The sequence below is a fragment of the Ursus americanus genome, chromosome 15, assembly GCF_024610735.1.
Source record: "Ursus americanus isolate L20-20 chromosome 15, mUrsAme1.1.p, whole genome shotgun sequence".
In the NCBI taxonomy this organism is placed as follows: domain Eukaryota; kingdom Metazoa; phylum Chordata; class Mammalia; order Carnivora; family Ursidae; genus Ursus; species Ursus americanus.
This window is the reverse complement of record NC_142141.1, coordinates 17,392,802-17,411,377: the sequence shown is the minus strand read 5'-3', so window position 1 is coordinate 17,411,377 and position 18,576 is coordinate 17,392,802. Positions and strand designations below refer to the sequence as shown.

Sequence of the window (18,576 nt, the reverse complement as noted above, 5' to 3'; positions counted from 1 at the left end):
AAAGTTTCAACGTACATAGTTAAAAAACTGAAGGGTTAATTTATCATGATGCTGAATAAAAACAAAAACAAAAGCCTTGAAGACCTCCGAATAGTTTACTGGCTTTGAAAACCAAATCATGTTATATCATACTAAATAGATTAGAGGTTCAAGACTTTACAGTGTTGTATTATGTTGGCAAGAATACATATAAAGCTCAGTTCCTACCTTTATTGTTAATAGCTTTCTAATCCCTGACCAGAAATTTATAGTTTAGAAATGGCAACACATCTTAAAGATTAAAGCCATGTGACAAATAGTTCATGTCCCTTAATAACCAAATCACATGCCTTAGATTGGGGAAGCTTATCTGCCTTTTCCTTCTATACGGTTTCATTGGTAGGAAATACTTTATATCCCTATTACATGAATGATGAATGGGACCGTTGGTTATGGTCTGTTATTTGCCTGGCTGTAGTCAATATGTTTTCTTTGGACAGGGATTTCTGTGATTTATCTCTCTCCCGGCCTTATCACTTATTAACTCTGGGTAGACAGGAAAAAGCCAAGGTTGTATATAAGGCCTAGTGGCCATTTAGACCTCTAATGTCAGTGAAAATATCCCTTTTAATGATCCTGTTACACTGGCTACTCAAGTCCTGATTACGCTCCACTCCAAATAGGAAATAAAGGTCATATTTCTTGGAAAGCATGTACATAAAATATGCAAAATAATATGCTTCCTTCAGACCAGCTTTATTCTTTGCAGAAACGGTTTTCATTTTATAGATGTCACCGAAGTACAATGGGTACTTTTAGTGAGTCTTGTTGCTCTTGTCCCCGTCATGGCACCGAGAGTGTTTAACTTTACAAACGCCAGGGGGGTCGGGATCACCAGTCACATCAACGCGCATCAGATCAGGAGCAATCACGTTTTGTGAAAAAACTCCCTTCAGCAGAGAAGAGGCTTGGGATTTGCCCTTTGGATCGCAAAAGCAAAAAGAATAAATATTCTCTCTGCCTTGAATTCTTTTCTTTGTGTGTAAATGGCTCATTTGGAGTAATATTCAAGACATGTGGACAGGAGCAGCCTGTTAATTTTTCTTTCTTCTTGAATCTTTTCCAATTAGGACACCGCTAAGGCAGAACTGCTAGTCAAGTGTTCATTACACAGGCCTCTCTCGGCTGAATCCTAAGTGAAAACAATCTGATAGAAGAGAAAACACTCTCTTACCTTCCTTTCCCTGATTCTTCCTGAGTTTGCTTAGGCCTGTCTTCCGAACAATTAACATATGTGTAGAACATTACCCTTGGCAGAACATTTTCATGCCCGTTCTTTCCTTCACTGATACTCACAAGACCCTGGGGTGCCCAGAGGAGAAATGGCCCCTTCATCCATTAGGCTGAAGAAGCCAAAGGCCTGGTAACCTTAAGCCCTCTCTCTCCCTCACCCCTGTGTCCAGCCCATCTCCAGGTCCTGCCTATTTCCTCTTCTATACCTCTTGAATTCTCTCACTTTATTCCATCTCCACCCTTTACCACTTGAATCAAAGTCACCAAATCTCCCTCCCAGACTACTGCAATGACCTCCGCACAGGTCTTCCAATATCCACTCTGGGTTTCTATGCGCCATCCAGCCAGATATTTGCTTTCTTTTTTTTCCCCCCAAAATGCGAATCTAGTCAGGTCCATTGTCCTTTCTGACACTTCAAGGACTGCCTATTGTTCTTAAGATAACAACTAAACCCCTCCCCATGGCTTATAAGACTTTGCACAAGCTTGTCCCTGCCCACTTCTCCAGCATTCTTTGTCACCATCCTCCTCTCTTAATTTTGCAGCCTCACCAGAATTTTTCCAGCCTTCCAAGATGCCACATTTGCTTCCATTCAATGCCTTCTTACACATCCTTTATGCTGGAACGCTCATTCTCTTTCCCCAACCCCACCCTTCTCCCACTCTCCACCTATTTCCAGGTTAACTCTTCATCATCTTTCAAACCTCAGCTCATCTTTTCCTGAGGAAAAATATCTCTAACTGACCTGTTGGGCTACTTTTTATATGCTTATTGGAACTCAGTTCCTATCTTTTTGGACACTCACAAAATTGGAAATAGTAAACTTATAAACATTTACATTCCCTTGTAGACCATAAGATCAATGAGAACAGGAACCATGTCTTGTTTTGCTCAACGCTGTTTTAGAATATTGCCCAAACTGGTTTAGAACATTGCCTAGAATAGAACAGGCAATCCACAGATATTTATAAGCTGAATGACTGAACAAAAGGAAGTAGTAATAATTAGAACCCAGATCTTTTGATTCCTACTCTACTGACTAGAAAGAAACAATTTCTTTAATCATGATGAAAGGTGACACATATTTAATACCAACCAAAATTTGCTCTAATGATTTTCGAAAAAAAACGTTCTTATTATCTGCTTCTCTCTTTTTGAGTTATTTTTAGGGAGCACTCACACTGTACCAGGCATGATCAGCACTGCATTATCTATATTGATCCATTTACTTCTGGATATAGGAATCTATTAAATGATTCCTATTTTACATGAGAGAAAAATGAAAAATAGGTATGATACAGATACAACCCATATTTTCTTTAACAGAAACCCCACTACTGTGTTCTCCTCCGTGTAAAACTTCAAGTGAGAGGGAATAGATTCTTAATTAACAGCTCTTATTTACATTCCATGTCATCCAGAGCACAAAAATCAATGAGGACCCATTGATCCTGGGCAATATGTCAATCAATTATTAGAGAACATCTATTGCAAGTAAGATACTGAGTCAAGTTGCTTCAACACCATGTACAAAATAGTATAAGATCAGGGAAGGATAGGTCTTTCCTTATAGAGCTTGTGGACTTTTTGTGATTTGTGTACCTAAGAACAGAACAAGAGATCTAAAGGCATAAGGTAATGAATGATAAATGAACGGCCTAAGCACATACAACAAAAGAGATCCAAGGATATAAACTCTTCTAGTCAATCAAGATGAGCCATAGGGAACATCAAAGTCGCCTAGTGCAACTGGCTCATTTTACACTGAAGAAACTAGAATGTGGACCATGGAATCAATGTGTCCCACATCTCACAGCCAGTTAGCAGCAGAGCTGGGGCTACCAGGCCTCCTTGTTCTCAGCCCAGTGCTCTGCCCACCATACTAAAGTGGCTAGAAAACAGTTCAGAGCGGAAGCAGAGTTTGAGGCTGATCTTATGGGGGAATTACCATGTCCAGAATTGCTACATATGAAGTGAGCTTGAGGCCTAATGAGGAGACTGGTTTGAGTGAAGCTGAGTGCACAGGGAGCCGTGAAGTTGGCCAAGCATGGGGGTTGGGCCACATCTCACATACAGTAGGTAAAAGGGGAAGCTTTCTATACAGGTTAATGCTATGACAGTGGCTTTTCAGAAGCCTAACCTGACAATGAATTAGTGTAAGAAGAGGCTCACGAACATGAAATTCATTAGGTACGAACTCTTCACTTTCCCTTACAACTGATGACTTTGTTTATCCCCAGGGTGGCAGCCTTCATTTGTAGACGAGGTTTTCAAGAACTGGAAACAGAGCCTTCTGGCCTTGAAACTTTTGAACCTGGACTTGAAGTGATTATGACCTAGACACCTTTGTTGAAGAGGCTGGTGATGGACTATACCCACATTACTATGGCCTCCAGAGGAAGGGCTGAAATTTGAATGGAAACAAGGAGACAGGTGTGTGTTTTTCCTGAAAAATCAACACCAGAGAACTTTATAAATCAGGGTTGCCTTATTAAAATATTTATTATTTGAGGCTATTCTTTAGAAGGTATTTGTTATATCAAAATTGTTACATTAGTATTTATAAATCTCTTTTTCTTGCTACCTTATTCATACTTTACTTTTTTTTATTTGTGGTTGATTGGTGTTACTTGTTTCTTTTATTTATGGATGTCTACAGTTTTGTTACTAAAAATCCTAAAGGACATTTCTTAGACCTCTAGGAAATGATGGTGAAGATAAACAACACACGTAAAATATTTATGTCCCTACGCTATGGTAGGGATTCAGCAACAAGTGAATGAATTAATGAATAATAATAATGGCCATCATTTATTAATGGAAACTACTAGTATTTGGCTGGTGTTCATACTAGCCCATGAAAAGTGCTTTACATATATTTCCCTGATACTAAAACAAATCCCGGCAAGGGATTATTCCCTTGTAAAAAATAGGCGACTGTGGTTCAGAGCCATCACGTGATGTCCCCAAAATAACCTCTATAGTAAGTGGTAGAGCTGAGCATTCCATCTACACCCATCGCCTCTTGAACCCAACCCTTAATCACTAGGTCATATTGTCTCCTTGGGAGTGAGAGAGGAAAGAATGGGAGGAGAAAAGAAAAGTGGAGGAAGGGTAGAGGAAGAAAAAGGGAAGGAGGAGAAAACAAAAGGAATAGGGAGAAAAAAGGAAAACTTGAAAGACATGGTACGTGTCTTCATGTCCCACAGAGCACATTCAGCCAAGGCAGCCCTTCCTACATGCAAAGCTGTTTGGGGATGAGGTACATACGGGAAGCATTTCCAGGAAGAATTTTCGTTTCAAAGTTAATTCTGAGACTAACATACAGAAATGTGAGTTAGTTTTTCCACAAGGGCATTTGGTGAAAAATCCTTAGAACAGTGGAACCTGGCGATAGAATGATCTGAGAAGTGGGCCTAACCACAATCTGAGCTGTGACGCGGTCATTCACCGGGGCTTTCACCAGCTGGAGGGCGAGTAGGCAGTCCATGGCCCTCTGGGCACACCTGAGCTAGTCAGATGCCGTCCTGGCGGCTGATCTCCCAGTCAGTTTCTCCAAAGTTAGCAACCTTTCCAGTGGAGAAAGAACTGCGATGACGGAAAACTGGATTTGGCCCCTTCTTATCAGGGAAACCAATTCTAGAACTTTGAAGAAGCATCTAAAGCCTCCTTCGAGTACTTTATCAGCTCCCAAGGTTACTTAAAGCTTAGCGGGAGAGATTACAATTCTAAAGGATCCAAGTCGCGGAAAGATGTGACAAGAGCAGGAAAACAAGCTGGGAGAAGAACAAAGGTATTGGGGAGAACTCTTTCCATGGCTGTGGAGGTTTATGGTGGATTTACTTCCTGTAGGACTGATGGACCAGACACACCAGGAGAGGCTTTTCGAAAACAGTCCTGTCATTAGCAAGGGGTTTTGTTTCCTTCAATCAGGTAACATTATTTATAATTTGAAGTCCGCTTTGCCCCGAATTTACATTAGAATAACTGGATACAATAAGTAAAATCTGGGAAGTACTACTTGTCCTGATCAAGTTGGAATTCACTTTGCTCCCTTACTGATTGGGCGAACACAGGCCCGCACATCTGGTGGCTAAGAATTCCTCCTGTGTCCCTGATCTGAAGAATCGATGATGGAGAGCAGAGTTCCCACTCCTTACAAGTGGGGCCAGCTTGCAGGCAATCTGTGTTTAGTCAAATTCTTTCCTCCCTCCCCAAAAAGTCTGCCTTTATTTGCATAAATTAGGCCATGCTGTTCCTGTCTCGGTTTTTTTTTTTTTAAACAATTATGGATTTTTAGAGACTTCCACATAATACACACCCAAACTCCCTCACACACTCAGAAAACTGCAACAATGCTTAAGTTGGGATTGTGAGTTTTCAGTCCTCAGATATTTCCCCCTCTTTTTTTAAAGGGAAAAATTCCAAGTGACATTCCACTAAGGAACAGGAGGTTGGCTCAGCCCAACCAGAAAATCAAGCTTCACATCTTGAAATGCTATGGAAGTTAAAGAAAATGAAGTGGGAGCTTCTGTGGGCAGACAGAAAAGAATGACTGCACGTTTACAATGGCCTGAGTGGTTGTTTTGATATAAAGAACAGAAAGGTTTTATGACCTATCTCTGCCTTGGTTGGTAAGTGGTGATAAGCACAGGGGCAAACTGAGTAAATCAGGAGCCCCAGTCAGAAACAAGTGACCCTAGGTAGGGGCACTTAATGCTGTATCAAGAGGCCAGGTGTCGTTAGTTCACCAATTAACAGAGACTCCCCTTTGTTAGAAATGATGTAATGTCACAGCAAGCCAACAGCCAGCTCTGTCAGTGGAGAGGTTTCTGTGCTAATTTCTTCAAACTTTTCTTTCTCCAACACCGAGAGAAGTTCCACGCTCTCCTAGAACACTTAAAAGACTATGCCTTCTTGTCTATTTCCCACAGTTTAAGGCAAGATCAGCAGAAGCATTTTTTTTCAGACTTTAAATTTCCCGCACACTTACACACATGTGTGCACACCCAGGATTTCTCTCTCTTAGCCCTAACTACTTTGCTAGACTTGCAAATCTGCCGCTTTTATCTTTGATCCTAATTCCTCTATGATACAGGTTTTCTAAGATGTGATTTCTTAAATTGATGGCAATTTTTTTAATGGTTAAAAAAAATTCCAAATCATAATGGGTCCCTAGCTATTTTCTTTTGAGAACTTAAGTAATTTAGTGGGGATGATTTTTTTTTTTTTAACTTTTATGGCCAGGTGGCTCAAGGGGATATTTTGTTGAACACTGATTAAAAATAATTTCTTCTAAATGAGACCTGACCACAAAATGGAACCATTAATGGGCAGGGATGTTGTCACCAAAGCGGAATCATGCCTGATTGCCTCTTGTACCTCCCACCACACAGGCATTTTCTTCTTCTTCTTTTTCTTCTCCTTTTTCTTGTTCTTAATAGCAGAGTAAATAAGCAGCCAGCAAGGCCTAAATGTTTTTGGCCAAAAACAGAGTCCAAACTCCTCAGAGAAAACATTTGGCCTCTGTGGTTTTGTAATATGTTCCAGAACACCGAGTTCAGTGAGGAACATTGTGAAAAACTCCCATCCATTGGAATGATGGTGGGGAATGTTACAGTATCAGAAGTTTCAATTGGTCCTTTTCCTGCAGCCCATAATGAGGCTTGTAAAAAAAAAAAAAAATAGTGCTATGTGGAAGTTCTCATGGGAAAAATGAATGGCAAGAAATCCTAGCTTTAAAAGAAACAGCTAATCTGCTAGTTTGATTGTTCTTCAAAACTTACGCTGAACCAATGAGCCTAATTAAAAACACTTGGCCTAGTTCTAGAAAGCATCATAGCTTTCTCTATGCTTCGTTTGTATACACCACAAAACTCCAGATAGACTATTATTTTTTCAAGTGCTCGCTAACAAAGTGCTGACTTTGTTGGGATGGCTGAGCTAATTTCTTGAACTCAGTGTGAAACCTTTAGCTAAACAAAATTGTGGTAATTTTCCTTAATTTGTAAAAGTGATTGGAGTGCAAACAAAATTTTCCTCTTGGGTCAATCCTATAATTTTCAATTAACTAAAACTAATCGTCAGGCAGGCACCAAACCTGCATTTTGTTTAAAGGGCTGGGAGGCATTTCCAAGGGTCAGGATGCATTAATTGTTTTTATAATTTTGAGAGAGAAGGAGAGAGAGACACACACACAGAGAAATTGAGACTAACAAGCATGGTTGGTTTTGTTCCTAGTATTAAAGTACAAAAGGAGAGATGCTTTCAGGTAAAATGTCACAGCAAAATACAATTCTTCCATTTAATTGTATGGTTATAATTAGGATGTGTTAACAGAATTATGTCTTCACGGCTCCGGAGCTTCTTTGTGTGAAAGCAGCTAAGGCTCTATACTTAGTCAGGCCTCACGGTCCTCTACTGAATGAAGAAGGAAACGGGGGACAAGTCCCTGGAGACAGTTACCCAGGGATGACAGGCAGTAAGCAGAGGGCCTAGAACGTCACTACTCCCAGCGTGGTCCGTGGACCGAGATCATCAGTCTCACCTGGGAGCTTGTTAGAAAGGCAGAGTCTCAGGTCCCACCCAGAGCTATTGAATCGGAATCTGAATTACAGAAAGATCCGTGGGTGTTTGGTGAGCACATTACAATCTGAGTGAGGATCTCCTCGAGTACACATTGGACACTTAGGCTGCGTACTTGCATTTCCACAGGGAACCTGCCTGGTTCTCTCCATCTGATGGGTGGTCAATTTGCCTTCACTCTGCAACCTTAGCTTCTTACCACGAGGCAGGTCTGTGTGCCAAGGCTGTGTTGGGAGGGTAAAACACAGTTTACGGGAGAAGAAAATACCAACCGAGAATGAAATAGGAAACTACCGATTCTCTAGCTATGACCAGGCGAGGAGAAAGTTGTACTGTTCATTAAAGCACATCCTTACTCCATAAAGCAGATAAACCCCAACACAGATGGCTTAACATCCGGAGAGACTCCGAATTGTCTAGCACTTCTTCCCCCTTTCCTTATTTCTCAGGCTGCTTCTTTGGGTATCTGACCAATTATTTCTACCCATCCTCTCATTCAACACGGACACCCAGATGAATTCTTAAATAATGATGATGATGATGATAATAACAACAGCAAGTCATTTGGTCATACATATGGTGAAATGGACAAAGAAAGAGGGTCGTAGAAACTAGATTTTAAAATAAAATGCACATGTAGACATATAGATAAAATAAAACATCCGCAAGGCCAAGGACAAGCTCTGTGTCCACCATCTGCAGCGGTTCTTACCTGTGTAAATGAATCTTCCCGGTGTCCCTTTGCAGAACTGCTTCGATTTGTAGGACAATGTCACTTCTACAACACCAGGGATGTGCCGAGGAGGGGTCTGCACACGGATGGCATGAGGAGTAATCAGCTGGGGAAGACATTGGGGAGAAAACTGTCACTGCGATATGTAAAGGGCTCATTTCACAGCCTTCCCATCAGCTCTCAATAAACATAGCTTTAAAACACATAATTAACCTGTCAGTGTTTACATACTATCTTGATGGAACCCGTATCAAAGACACTGACAACAATATTTACAAGCACTCTGAGCACGGCCACAACAACTTTATCTGAGTTTCCCTACACAGCAGGCACTCTGCTTCCTGGTTTGAAAAGTGAACCTGGCCTAATGGAATGATTCATCCACTACAGGATATCCTTTGGAAAATCTCTGTTTGAGGCAGACACCCAAATCAGAGCTGAGCTCTACCATGCCTCTCCAGAAGTTGGTGGTCCTGGTGTTTGAACTGAGCCCTTGAACATGTGGAAAACACAGAAGTAGGAAATCAGTGGGCCAAGGCGCTCTGATTAGCTGCAGAGCACACGTATGAAATACCCCTAAAGACCATTTGGTGCATTAACTACCAGAGGCACAATCAAAGAGCTTTAAAGGGGGAAACCAAAGAAACTGCCTCCCCGGAATAGCTTAGAGATCTGGCAGAACTAAGGACTGTCCATAAAAGGGAAATGGAAGGTTGGGGAGGGGGCTGCAGTATGATCGCTGGTCCATTATGCAATGCCACGTGCACAGTGAGAAAGTTCATTTCTGAACCCTGCTGGCAATCAGATTACACTGAGAAGCAGAATTTATATTTTATTACTCTTATCTTTGTTTATATAACTGAAATGTTATTAATGGTCATAAAACTGGCATTATCTGGTTCTTTGAAAAATCCAGCCCTGGTATTTGACTGGTTGACCTCTGACGGTGCTGGATTCTACACGATCTCTCTCTATGGCATCTGCAATTGCCCACTTCTTGACTCCTATCAGATTCATTTAATTCAATATTTGTGGCACTGAGTCAGTATACAATGGATTAGCACTTGGGTTTGTACTAACTTAATGAGGATAACTTAGAAAACTCTTTTCTTTTCTTTTCTTTTTTTTTTTTTGTGATGTGCAAACCAGATCCAATTCAAATGTTTTTTTTTTTTTTAAAGATTTTATTTATTTATGTGACAGAGAGACAGCCAGAGAGAGAGGGAACACAGCAGGGGGAGTGGGAGAGGAAGAAGCAGGCTCCCAGCGGAGGAGCCCGATGTGGGACTCGATCCCGGAACGCCGGGATCACGCCCTGAGCTGAAGGCAGACGTCTAATGACTGCGCTACCCAGGCGCCCCCCAATTCAAATGTTTTGCCCAGAAAATTACAGGGGGCTCTGTGAAAGAACCACAGGTGACACCATGAGAAACAAGGTGTCAGCCCTTGGGGCCCACCCGGGTAAACCATCCTAACACCAAGTCCCAGGGAAAAGAATCTGAGAAAGTTGCTACAGTGAAAGTCCACAGGTAATTTCTGTCAAATGCTCTTTAAACATAAAGCGAAGGCCATCTGCATAAAAGCCATTTTAACTTAACATTAGAAATGCCGTCCCTTTCTGTAGAATGTGCAGAGCCCTCGCTTATTTGCTGGAGACCCACGAAAGCTATTTCAGTAAGATCATGCTTACGTGGCACCCCCGGAGACTGAGTTCATCTCCATGGCTGAGTGTTTGGGATGGCTCAAATTTCAACCAGAAAAGCACACAAAAAAGTATTTGCTTAAAATTTTGTCCTTTTCATATTTAATTTCTTCCAAAATCCTTGTATTTTTTCCTTAAATAAGCAAAGTATATATATTTTCATTTCACCTTGATGAATCAAGACCATCATTTGGAATACTCCTTAGTATATCTTCCTGTAACACAGATAAGTCTGCTCAGTGACTACTGAGATATGAGGGGCTGTTTTCCCCTGCACTAAATGGCCTTAGATAACTATAATTTTTAAGTTATTTCTATTTTGTTCAGTTTCTTGTCTTTTTTCTCCTGGTGTCCTTTGTGCCTTCTAATCTGTGCTTCTAAAATGTAAGCATCAAAACCGGGAAATCAAGTTCACTGTTGTAGAGAGAACAGAAGAAGGAAAGAGGCTCTGAAGGGCAGTCAAAGATGATCTTCCAAAATCAAGCGCGTGTTTAGTATCAGCTGGTCAAAGCGTTTTTGCGAAGTTGGGAATTAACGCTTGGTGAGTACCTAGGAAGTATCTACTATGTTGCGGAGGAATTTACATACAGACACTAATCTGGTCAGCTCAATGACCACATTATTGTTTTTGTTATTATTATCCCTTTTTTTCCAGATGTGAAAACACTATCCTAAAATGGCTAAGTTGCCTGCACAAAGATAACTCTTGTTAGCACAAGTTAGAGCAAAATGTGACACCGATGCAATTCAAAGAATGACGGGGACAAACACTTCCTACCTAATCATTGGAAGAACTTTTGTTCATATGGAAACTTTCTAAAGGAAGTCATAAACTCAAATTTTTCGGATCCCAAGATGGGTGTGGGTGTTTTTTTCTATCCCCATTCCATACCCTTTTTGCATTTGCTGCCTGGTCCCTGGCTATATTTTTGACGATGGAAGTCACCATATTGTTAGATTCCAAATAGGTGGTATGCTTCCATTTTTAAGAGTTACATGGGATGTAGAGTTACACTAATTCACACCAACACTTAGGAGAACTTTCAGCCAGTTAGAAAATACTTCACCTGCCTTCCTTTTCAGGGGAAATAAAATTTACAAGGTGGAAAGATATTAGTAAATAGATGAATAGAAACATCTTCTTACGTATAAGGACTTATTACCTATGAGCTGCTACACCAAGTAACAGAATTCATGGGCTTCTGAATTGATTATATAGGACTGCAGGGAAACTACTGACTGAAGAGTGGGGTATTGGCATAAAGCAGTAGGCTCAGGAAATTGAAACAGATTTTCATTTACGATTTCACTTTCAGTTCTAATCAATCGCCTTAACTAAAGCAGAGATTCCTTCTTGAAATAACTATCCTTCACAAATGAGGTAGAATATGAATTATCATTAAAGAATGAATTTGTTGATGTTTTCCTCGCCGTGGATGTTAGTCTGGAAACAGCCTCTGGCATTGACGTATGATATTGATGCCTCACAGAGGAAAAACATTTTTTTTTAACTTCTATCAATTTGAAATCATAGGCTTATTTACTAATCACTCAAAGAATCATAGACTTTATTGCTGGAAGGAACTCTAGTAATCATTTAAAACTAACCCTCTCATTTTAACTTCTGAAGACACAAAATTCTAGAAAAATCTACTGGCTTCACAAATTGACCCAACATCTTAAGGGAAGAACAGGGTCTACATCTGGAAATCTAGAACCCAGGACAATCACCACCACCCCACCACTGTCCCAGGATGGGTAATTTCGCACATCATTCTAACCTGATTGAACTGAGGTAACCACTCCAAGCAACAGAAGGAGGAACGGCTTTGGTAAATCTAAAATTTCCAAACTCCCCTTACTGGAATACCACTTTTTCAGTTTTGTCGTACCTGTTTACCACCTATACAATTATGTACTTAATATTTTAAAAATCAATTACTTTTTTTGTTTAAAATAACTTATTTTTAAAGGAAACTTTATATCACTCTCTCAACTGGAAAACTGGAATTCCTGCCAAATAAGAAGGCAGTACAGATGTAATTTTAAAGTTAATATGATGTTGTTAAATTCTAACTAAATAATGCTCACAACCCGAAGGGGTTTATTGAAAGGGGACACTAGCTAGTGTTAGATGCTACAGACTTATTTGCCCCAACTTATGTTACTCCCTTAACATAAATCTGAAGGATTAAAAGATGAACAAACAACTTTCTCACTATGTGATTCAGTTCTGCCTGATGTCTGTGTCAAACTCAAAGTTCTGTCCTGTGTCCATGTGTCCCACCAGAGACACATGCTCCACACTCTGGGAAATGCTGTGTTAAGTGATTAAAGAACAGATTCACTCTTGACTTAACCTCCTTAAATCACAAGCCAAACTAGTTGAGCTAAAAATAAATATTCTTATGAAACTGTAGCATCTGACATTACTTTCTCCCTTGTTGGAAGTCTCTACTTTCTTCACTTCTGTGACACTAATTATAAGGCCGAAGACTTGCATGTCTGTTGGTTTACCAAAGCACTTTCACATTCACTATCTTTTAAAGCCCATCTTTGCAGGATATGTATTCCAGATGAGAAAAGCTGAGGGTCAAACGAGTTTAACAAATCTTGTTTTGAAAACACTAGGAAGAAAACCAGTATCTTCTGTTTGTAAATAAGGATTTTCCAGAGTTCTCTTATTCGTTGCTTCCTGTTTTCCTCATTTGCCAACTTTTCCTTTCTGCCAACCTATTGTTGAAATTTTACAAATTTTGTTCCATATTTTCTTCTTGTTTTACTTGCCTAACATTTCTTGAGTTGACTCATTGGCTCAACCACCTCAGTTAGACTGACTTCCAAATCTACACCTGTAGCTTTGATCTCTTTGGCCATGCACCAAACTTTTATTAGCAACAGAGTAACAGAATCTCCCTGAACATGTCTAATTGCTGCCTCGATCCCAACATGACCCAAGCTAAATTTATCATCTTACTACGTATAAAGGTATTTTTTTGCTCCAATGCTCCCGCTCTCAGTTAAGGGAATGGTAGCCTTTGAATAACCCAAAATAGGATCATCTTTATTCTTCCTCCCTTCAGTTTTTCTCTTAGTCATTCGGATTTTTCCTTCACCGACCTCCACTGGCTTTTTGCTTTATTGCTTTTTTCTATTCAGGTTGCTACCATTTCCTACTCTGAGAATTACAATAGTGCATCTGCCTTTGAAATGGTGTCTCTCTCCCTCTACTTTATCTGCCAGAATTCTCTTCCAATACGACCTCATCGTGTCGTCGCCTACTCAAACCCTCGAGTGCCCTCTTTACATCCAGCACATAATCCAAACTCCTCGGCACAACATTCAGGGTGCTCCACGGCCTGACAGCCCACCTCCCTTTCCAGTTCTGCTTCCCACTTTGCGTTTCTCCATTCTGGAGAGTAGGGCATGTGGATACATGAAAACACCACAGCCTTGCCTAACATCTTTGCTTTGTTCATGTCATTTCTTGCCTATACATTCCCCTCCTGAGACTCTATGTGTTCTTTGAGACCATGTACTCTCTCTTCCAATAAGTTTTACCTGATCTTAAAAGTCAGAGTTACCTGCACTTTTGTAAGAATGTATGTAATTATGACATTTATTCGGTAACACTTAACATCCTGTTTTGCTCTGTGCCATAAAGTTTTTCCTACACATTTTTCTCTCATTCGAGAGTTCCTGAGATCAGTGACGGGGCCTAATTCATATTTGTATCCTTTAAAGTATTTAACTTAATGCTCTACATACAGAATATTTCCAAAATATTTCTGGAATAAATACTTACCCAGAATTCTACAAAAGGTTTGACTCCATTAGGCATAGTAATACCTATCCATAAGAGTTCACTGTTCCCAATCTGATAATATTTAACTCTCATTCCCTAATTAAATCACTCTTAAAATGAATTATCCAACTGGCTCAGCACTCAGGTCCCTGCATGAGACCTCTGCTCAGATTTCAGCTAAGTGGGAAAAGAGAAAAGGATGTCTAAAGGTCCGTGACTCCTGTGAGAAGGAATAAGAAGAAATAAAGGAAAGAAAAAAAGGTTAAGAAAGTAATACTAAGAGAATAGCCCACAAAAGACCAATGCTAAACGTTAACTGTTGATTTCTGGATGGATGACATGATATGTGATTGATTCACCTTCTCTCTCTCTCTCTCTCCCTTTCTCCTCATGTGTGTGTGTGTGTGTGTGTGTGTGTGTGTGTGTGCGCGCGCGCGCGTCTGCTTGCACAGGAAATAATCACATAAACAGTTCTGGAATAAATAAATTTGTACACAGGCGGGTATTACTTTTATTATGAGAAAAATTTTACGAAAGATCAAGTGTAGAACATCAGTTTTGTGCAATATGTACTTCATTTAATTATATAAGAATCAGATATGTATCTGCATGGAAAAAAGACTAACAGGAAAATCATCAAAGTGTCAAGAGTAGTTACCACTAGATTGTACAGCTATGGGTAATTTTACTTTCCTCTGCATACCCCTTTGAATGCTCTAGCTTCTCAACAATAAGAATGCATTGATATTATAATCAGAAGAAATGATTTTTAAGGGTAGCATTCTGATGAAAAGATACACATGGTCTCTACAAGGCCCCAGGAGAGGCTGCCAACATACCAAGGACATGTGACAGCAGGGATCACACTCCCTCCGAGCTGCTGGCGTGAGCATTTTCTCTTTTCCAGACTCAGAGCACAAGAGCAGAAGGGTCCTGCGCTGGCTGGCCAGGTGAGGCACGCTCGTGGTGAGAGATGGAGTGCAGACATGGGGGGGGGGGCAGATGGGGCCCATGCTCCACAGGAGTACGAGAAACAGGAAAGGGGAGCTCCTCTGTGGATAGACCAGGAAGGGAGGATGGTGAGGGATGCAGGGAGGTGGATGCAAACCGCCAAAGAGGCAGTTTGCAAATTCTGGAAGCCCAGAAGGAGGGCCTGGGAGAGGGTAATTCTCTAAATAGTTTTTATAAAATCTTTTCGCAGGATCAAAATTGAGCCCCGCGTGGGAGGTAAAGGAGAGTACCTAGTATCTAAAAATGTTAACAGAAACATGTTGCAGAATTGTGGGTAAAAAGGGCAAGTCTTCAGAATGACTTTCTTCTCGGAGAGCCAGTAGTACTCTAGTTCATGCTAAATGGTGGACAGTGGGGACCTCGATGGTGGCTTCTGCAACAGTGGCCTTTTGTTGTCATCTAACTATGTTGCCAAGTGCTGTGCAAGACTCCGTCAGTGATTCTGTCCTGCAGCATTAGGGACAGGGATGGGCATCAGCTGGCTCACAGATGTGGAAGATGAGTCTCAGGCAAGTTAAGGAACATGATCAAGAAGTGGCAAGTCTGTCTGACTGACGGCCACCATTGTACAACCACAGCTGTCCCTCCTGACTGCTGTTCATGGTTTTTCCGTAACTGCTGTTCCGTGTACTTTGCAACCTGTCTCCACTGTTGACGGGATAGAACGGGTCCTCAGCTTCTACACCCTTAAAGGTTCTGGGAGCACAGCAGGTACTCGAAACAGCCCTTTCCATTGTTGAGATGCTAGCTGAGAATTATTTCTCGGCAAAACAAAAAAGCAATTCCAAGATAAGCCTTTATGTGTGTTTTCTAACCAATGGGACTATAAGAAATAAATGCAACTTGAAGTTCCAAGCCACAAAGCCAAAAAAATAACTGGGATTACTAGAAAGCACACTAGCGAGTTTTCCTTACTAGCCTTAGGGTTTCATGTTTTAGCCTTCATCACTTTCAACACACACATACACACACACAGTCCAAACAAGCAAAGACTTAAAGAGGAGGGGTAAAAAGGAAGGAAGTTTCTTCAATGGAGAAATAATTAACACTCAAGACCAGAAAAAGCCTCAAGTGGGCTCTGGTGCAGCAGTCGTTAGCTGTCACCCACCCAAGGGTCTGGGTTCTAACATACACTGGCCCAGCCACCCACTGTCCCTCTCTGTGCCTCAGTTTACTCATCTCACACTGCACTGGCCTATCTGCTCTGTGGGAGTGCTTATAATAATGTTAAATATGCTTGGTGTTTGGGTAGAGCTCCTCTAGGGGCCCTAAAGCACTTTCCAGATTAATTTTTTAATTTATGTATTAATAATTCTCACAGCATTCTCCCTCCTCCTCAATTAGGATAATAATATCCATCTCTTTTGAGATAGGCAGGGGGTGCTGAGTGATGGACATGAAGCAGACATTTAAATAAGAAAACTGTAACATAAAAGCATAATTAAAGCTTCAAAACCAAATTGACTAACGATTTTTAAAGAGACACCACAGTAGTAGTGACCAAATAAGCACACTTATTTTTCCTCCACTCAGGAACATGCATCTTTCTGTAGTTAAACATGGTGTTTAAAAACTATTATTTTCAGGAGTTCCTAAAGGAAGTTGAAATATGAAAAGTGTACATTCGTGGCGACTGTACCGGCTGAACCTTCCTCTTACATCTCTATCCCCTGAAGTGGATACAACATAAATCAGCGGACGCCTCCTCTTCTCCTGAGTCCCTCAGTGCATTCTGGTTGTTCCCTAATCAGAGTTCTCCGAGTTTCGTAACACAGATGTTCTCATTCCCGAGAATTGCCTGTCTCCAAGGCAGTATATGATTTCTCAGAGAACGTGAGAGAAAGCCAGTGGAGGCATTTACTGTTTCACAAACATTCTGGTTTCCTTTTGTCCTTTCAAGAAAATAACTTTAAACCAATGTTTAACAAAATATGTTGGGTCACGTGAATTCGCAAAGATAAACTTTATGTACGAAAGTCAGAGGAGACTTGAAACTAAAATCTCGGGAATTGAGTTAAATAAAGGTTTTAAAACCTAAGCTTTTGAATGGTCACAGAATTCCTTTACACTGCCTGAAATTTCCCCCTCATATGTAGGTATAGACACAGACACACAGTAGAGAGATGTAGATATATTTTCCTGTTTATTGTCTGCAACCCCAACGAGAATATAAGCCCTGTGAGGATATGAACTTTGTCTTTTTTGTTTTCACTATTATGTTTTCAGTTTTAACAGTGCCTGGGAAGCAGTAGGCACTCAATAAATACTTGCTGAAAACACTGAGTGAATAAACACCGTAATGCTATTAACCACCACTAATAATTTTTGATAAAGAGTCAATAAAGTCACTTGTGAATCTGCAAAAAAGAAATAATCAATACCACTCCACTCAAAAAACTTTTTGTTAAAAAAAAAAATCTGTTTACTTTTACCCCCTCCCAAAAAAAACTTCAAGCTTCCTGGTATCCTCATTAAGCATTCACAAAAATATACTACCCAATTCTTCTGACCAAGAAACTAAACAGATCCCTAAATCAATGCAGTTAATTGTACAAAACAAAACAGCAACAAGATCATATTTCAAAATAACAGATTTGGGAGAAAAAAGGCTAACATAAATACATTATACTTCGACTACCTTTGGTTTTGTGGGTTGATTTATTTATTTATTTTTCAGTAATTTATTTTTTAAATAAACTTTCTCTAGCTTTTTCCCAGGATGTAAATCTTGTGCCAACTGGGCTTCATTAAAGACTGGATCCCATCCTGACCATCTGGGAGCTGGAAAAGCTTTGGTGAGTTCCTGAGGTCCAGAGTATTCCAGAAGGAGAGGACTGGACACCAGTAACGCCAGCCCCTGTGGTTTGAAACTGCACAATGAGCTCTTTCTCAAGGTTTGTTTTTCTAAATTCAGTTAAGAAGGAACATCATTCCCTGCTCGAGTCTGGCTTAGGGTCCTGGGTCGCTGCTTGTTTGTTTGAAAATTAAAATATAAAAGAAAAAGCAAAGCCAGACAGGTTTATGGAAGAGACTAAATGTTTGTTATCAAAGCTGGTGGTTTGCAAGGCAGAATCTTTGTCTATGGAATTAGGAAGGGAAAATACAAAAGCCAAAAGATTGATAGATGGGTTAGCAGGGAATGAACTCACCTTTCAACAAAATACTTTTAAGGTCTTTCCAAGTTCCAGGAAAAGGATATCAAAGCTACAAGGTACTAAACAGAGATGCATGTGAACATTTTGTGTGTGTGGCATAGTTCACATTTGCATACTCTATACACTGATACTTTCACGTATATCGGTAATTCCTCATTTAACATGTCCCTTCAGGAAGTGCACAGAAAACCAGAGCCAAACCCCTTTTAATACCGTGCCACGACAGCTGCCTTCACTGGGAGTCTTTTGAGGATGCATTACACACATCTTGCTGTTTTAGAGAGAATATATTGAATATAATTGCCATCTCTG

At 40.4% G+C, this 18,576-nt stretch overlaps 1 protein-coding gene across 9 annotated transcripts in view; it reads right to left on the bottom strand.

Annotated features, from left to right (window-relative positions):
- EBF1 (EBF transcription factor 1) overlaps nt 1–18,576 on the bottom strand; it is a 381,864-nt gene that overhangs the window by 68,798 nt on the left and 294,490 nt on the right. For all 9 annotated transcript variants that reach the window (XM_045792005.2, XM_087867821.1, XM_045792006.2 and 6 more), the window contains exon 10: nt 8,571–8,697. In XM_045792005.2, the coding sequence (XP_045647961.1) occupies nt 8,571–8,697 (127 nt within the window). The remainder of the gene's footprint in view (nt 1–8,570; nt 8,698–18,576) is intronic.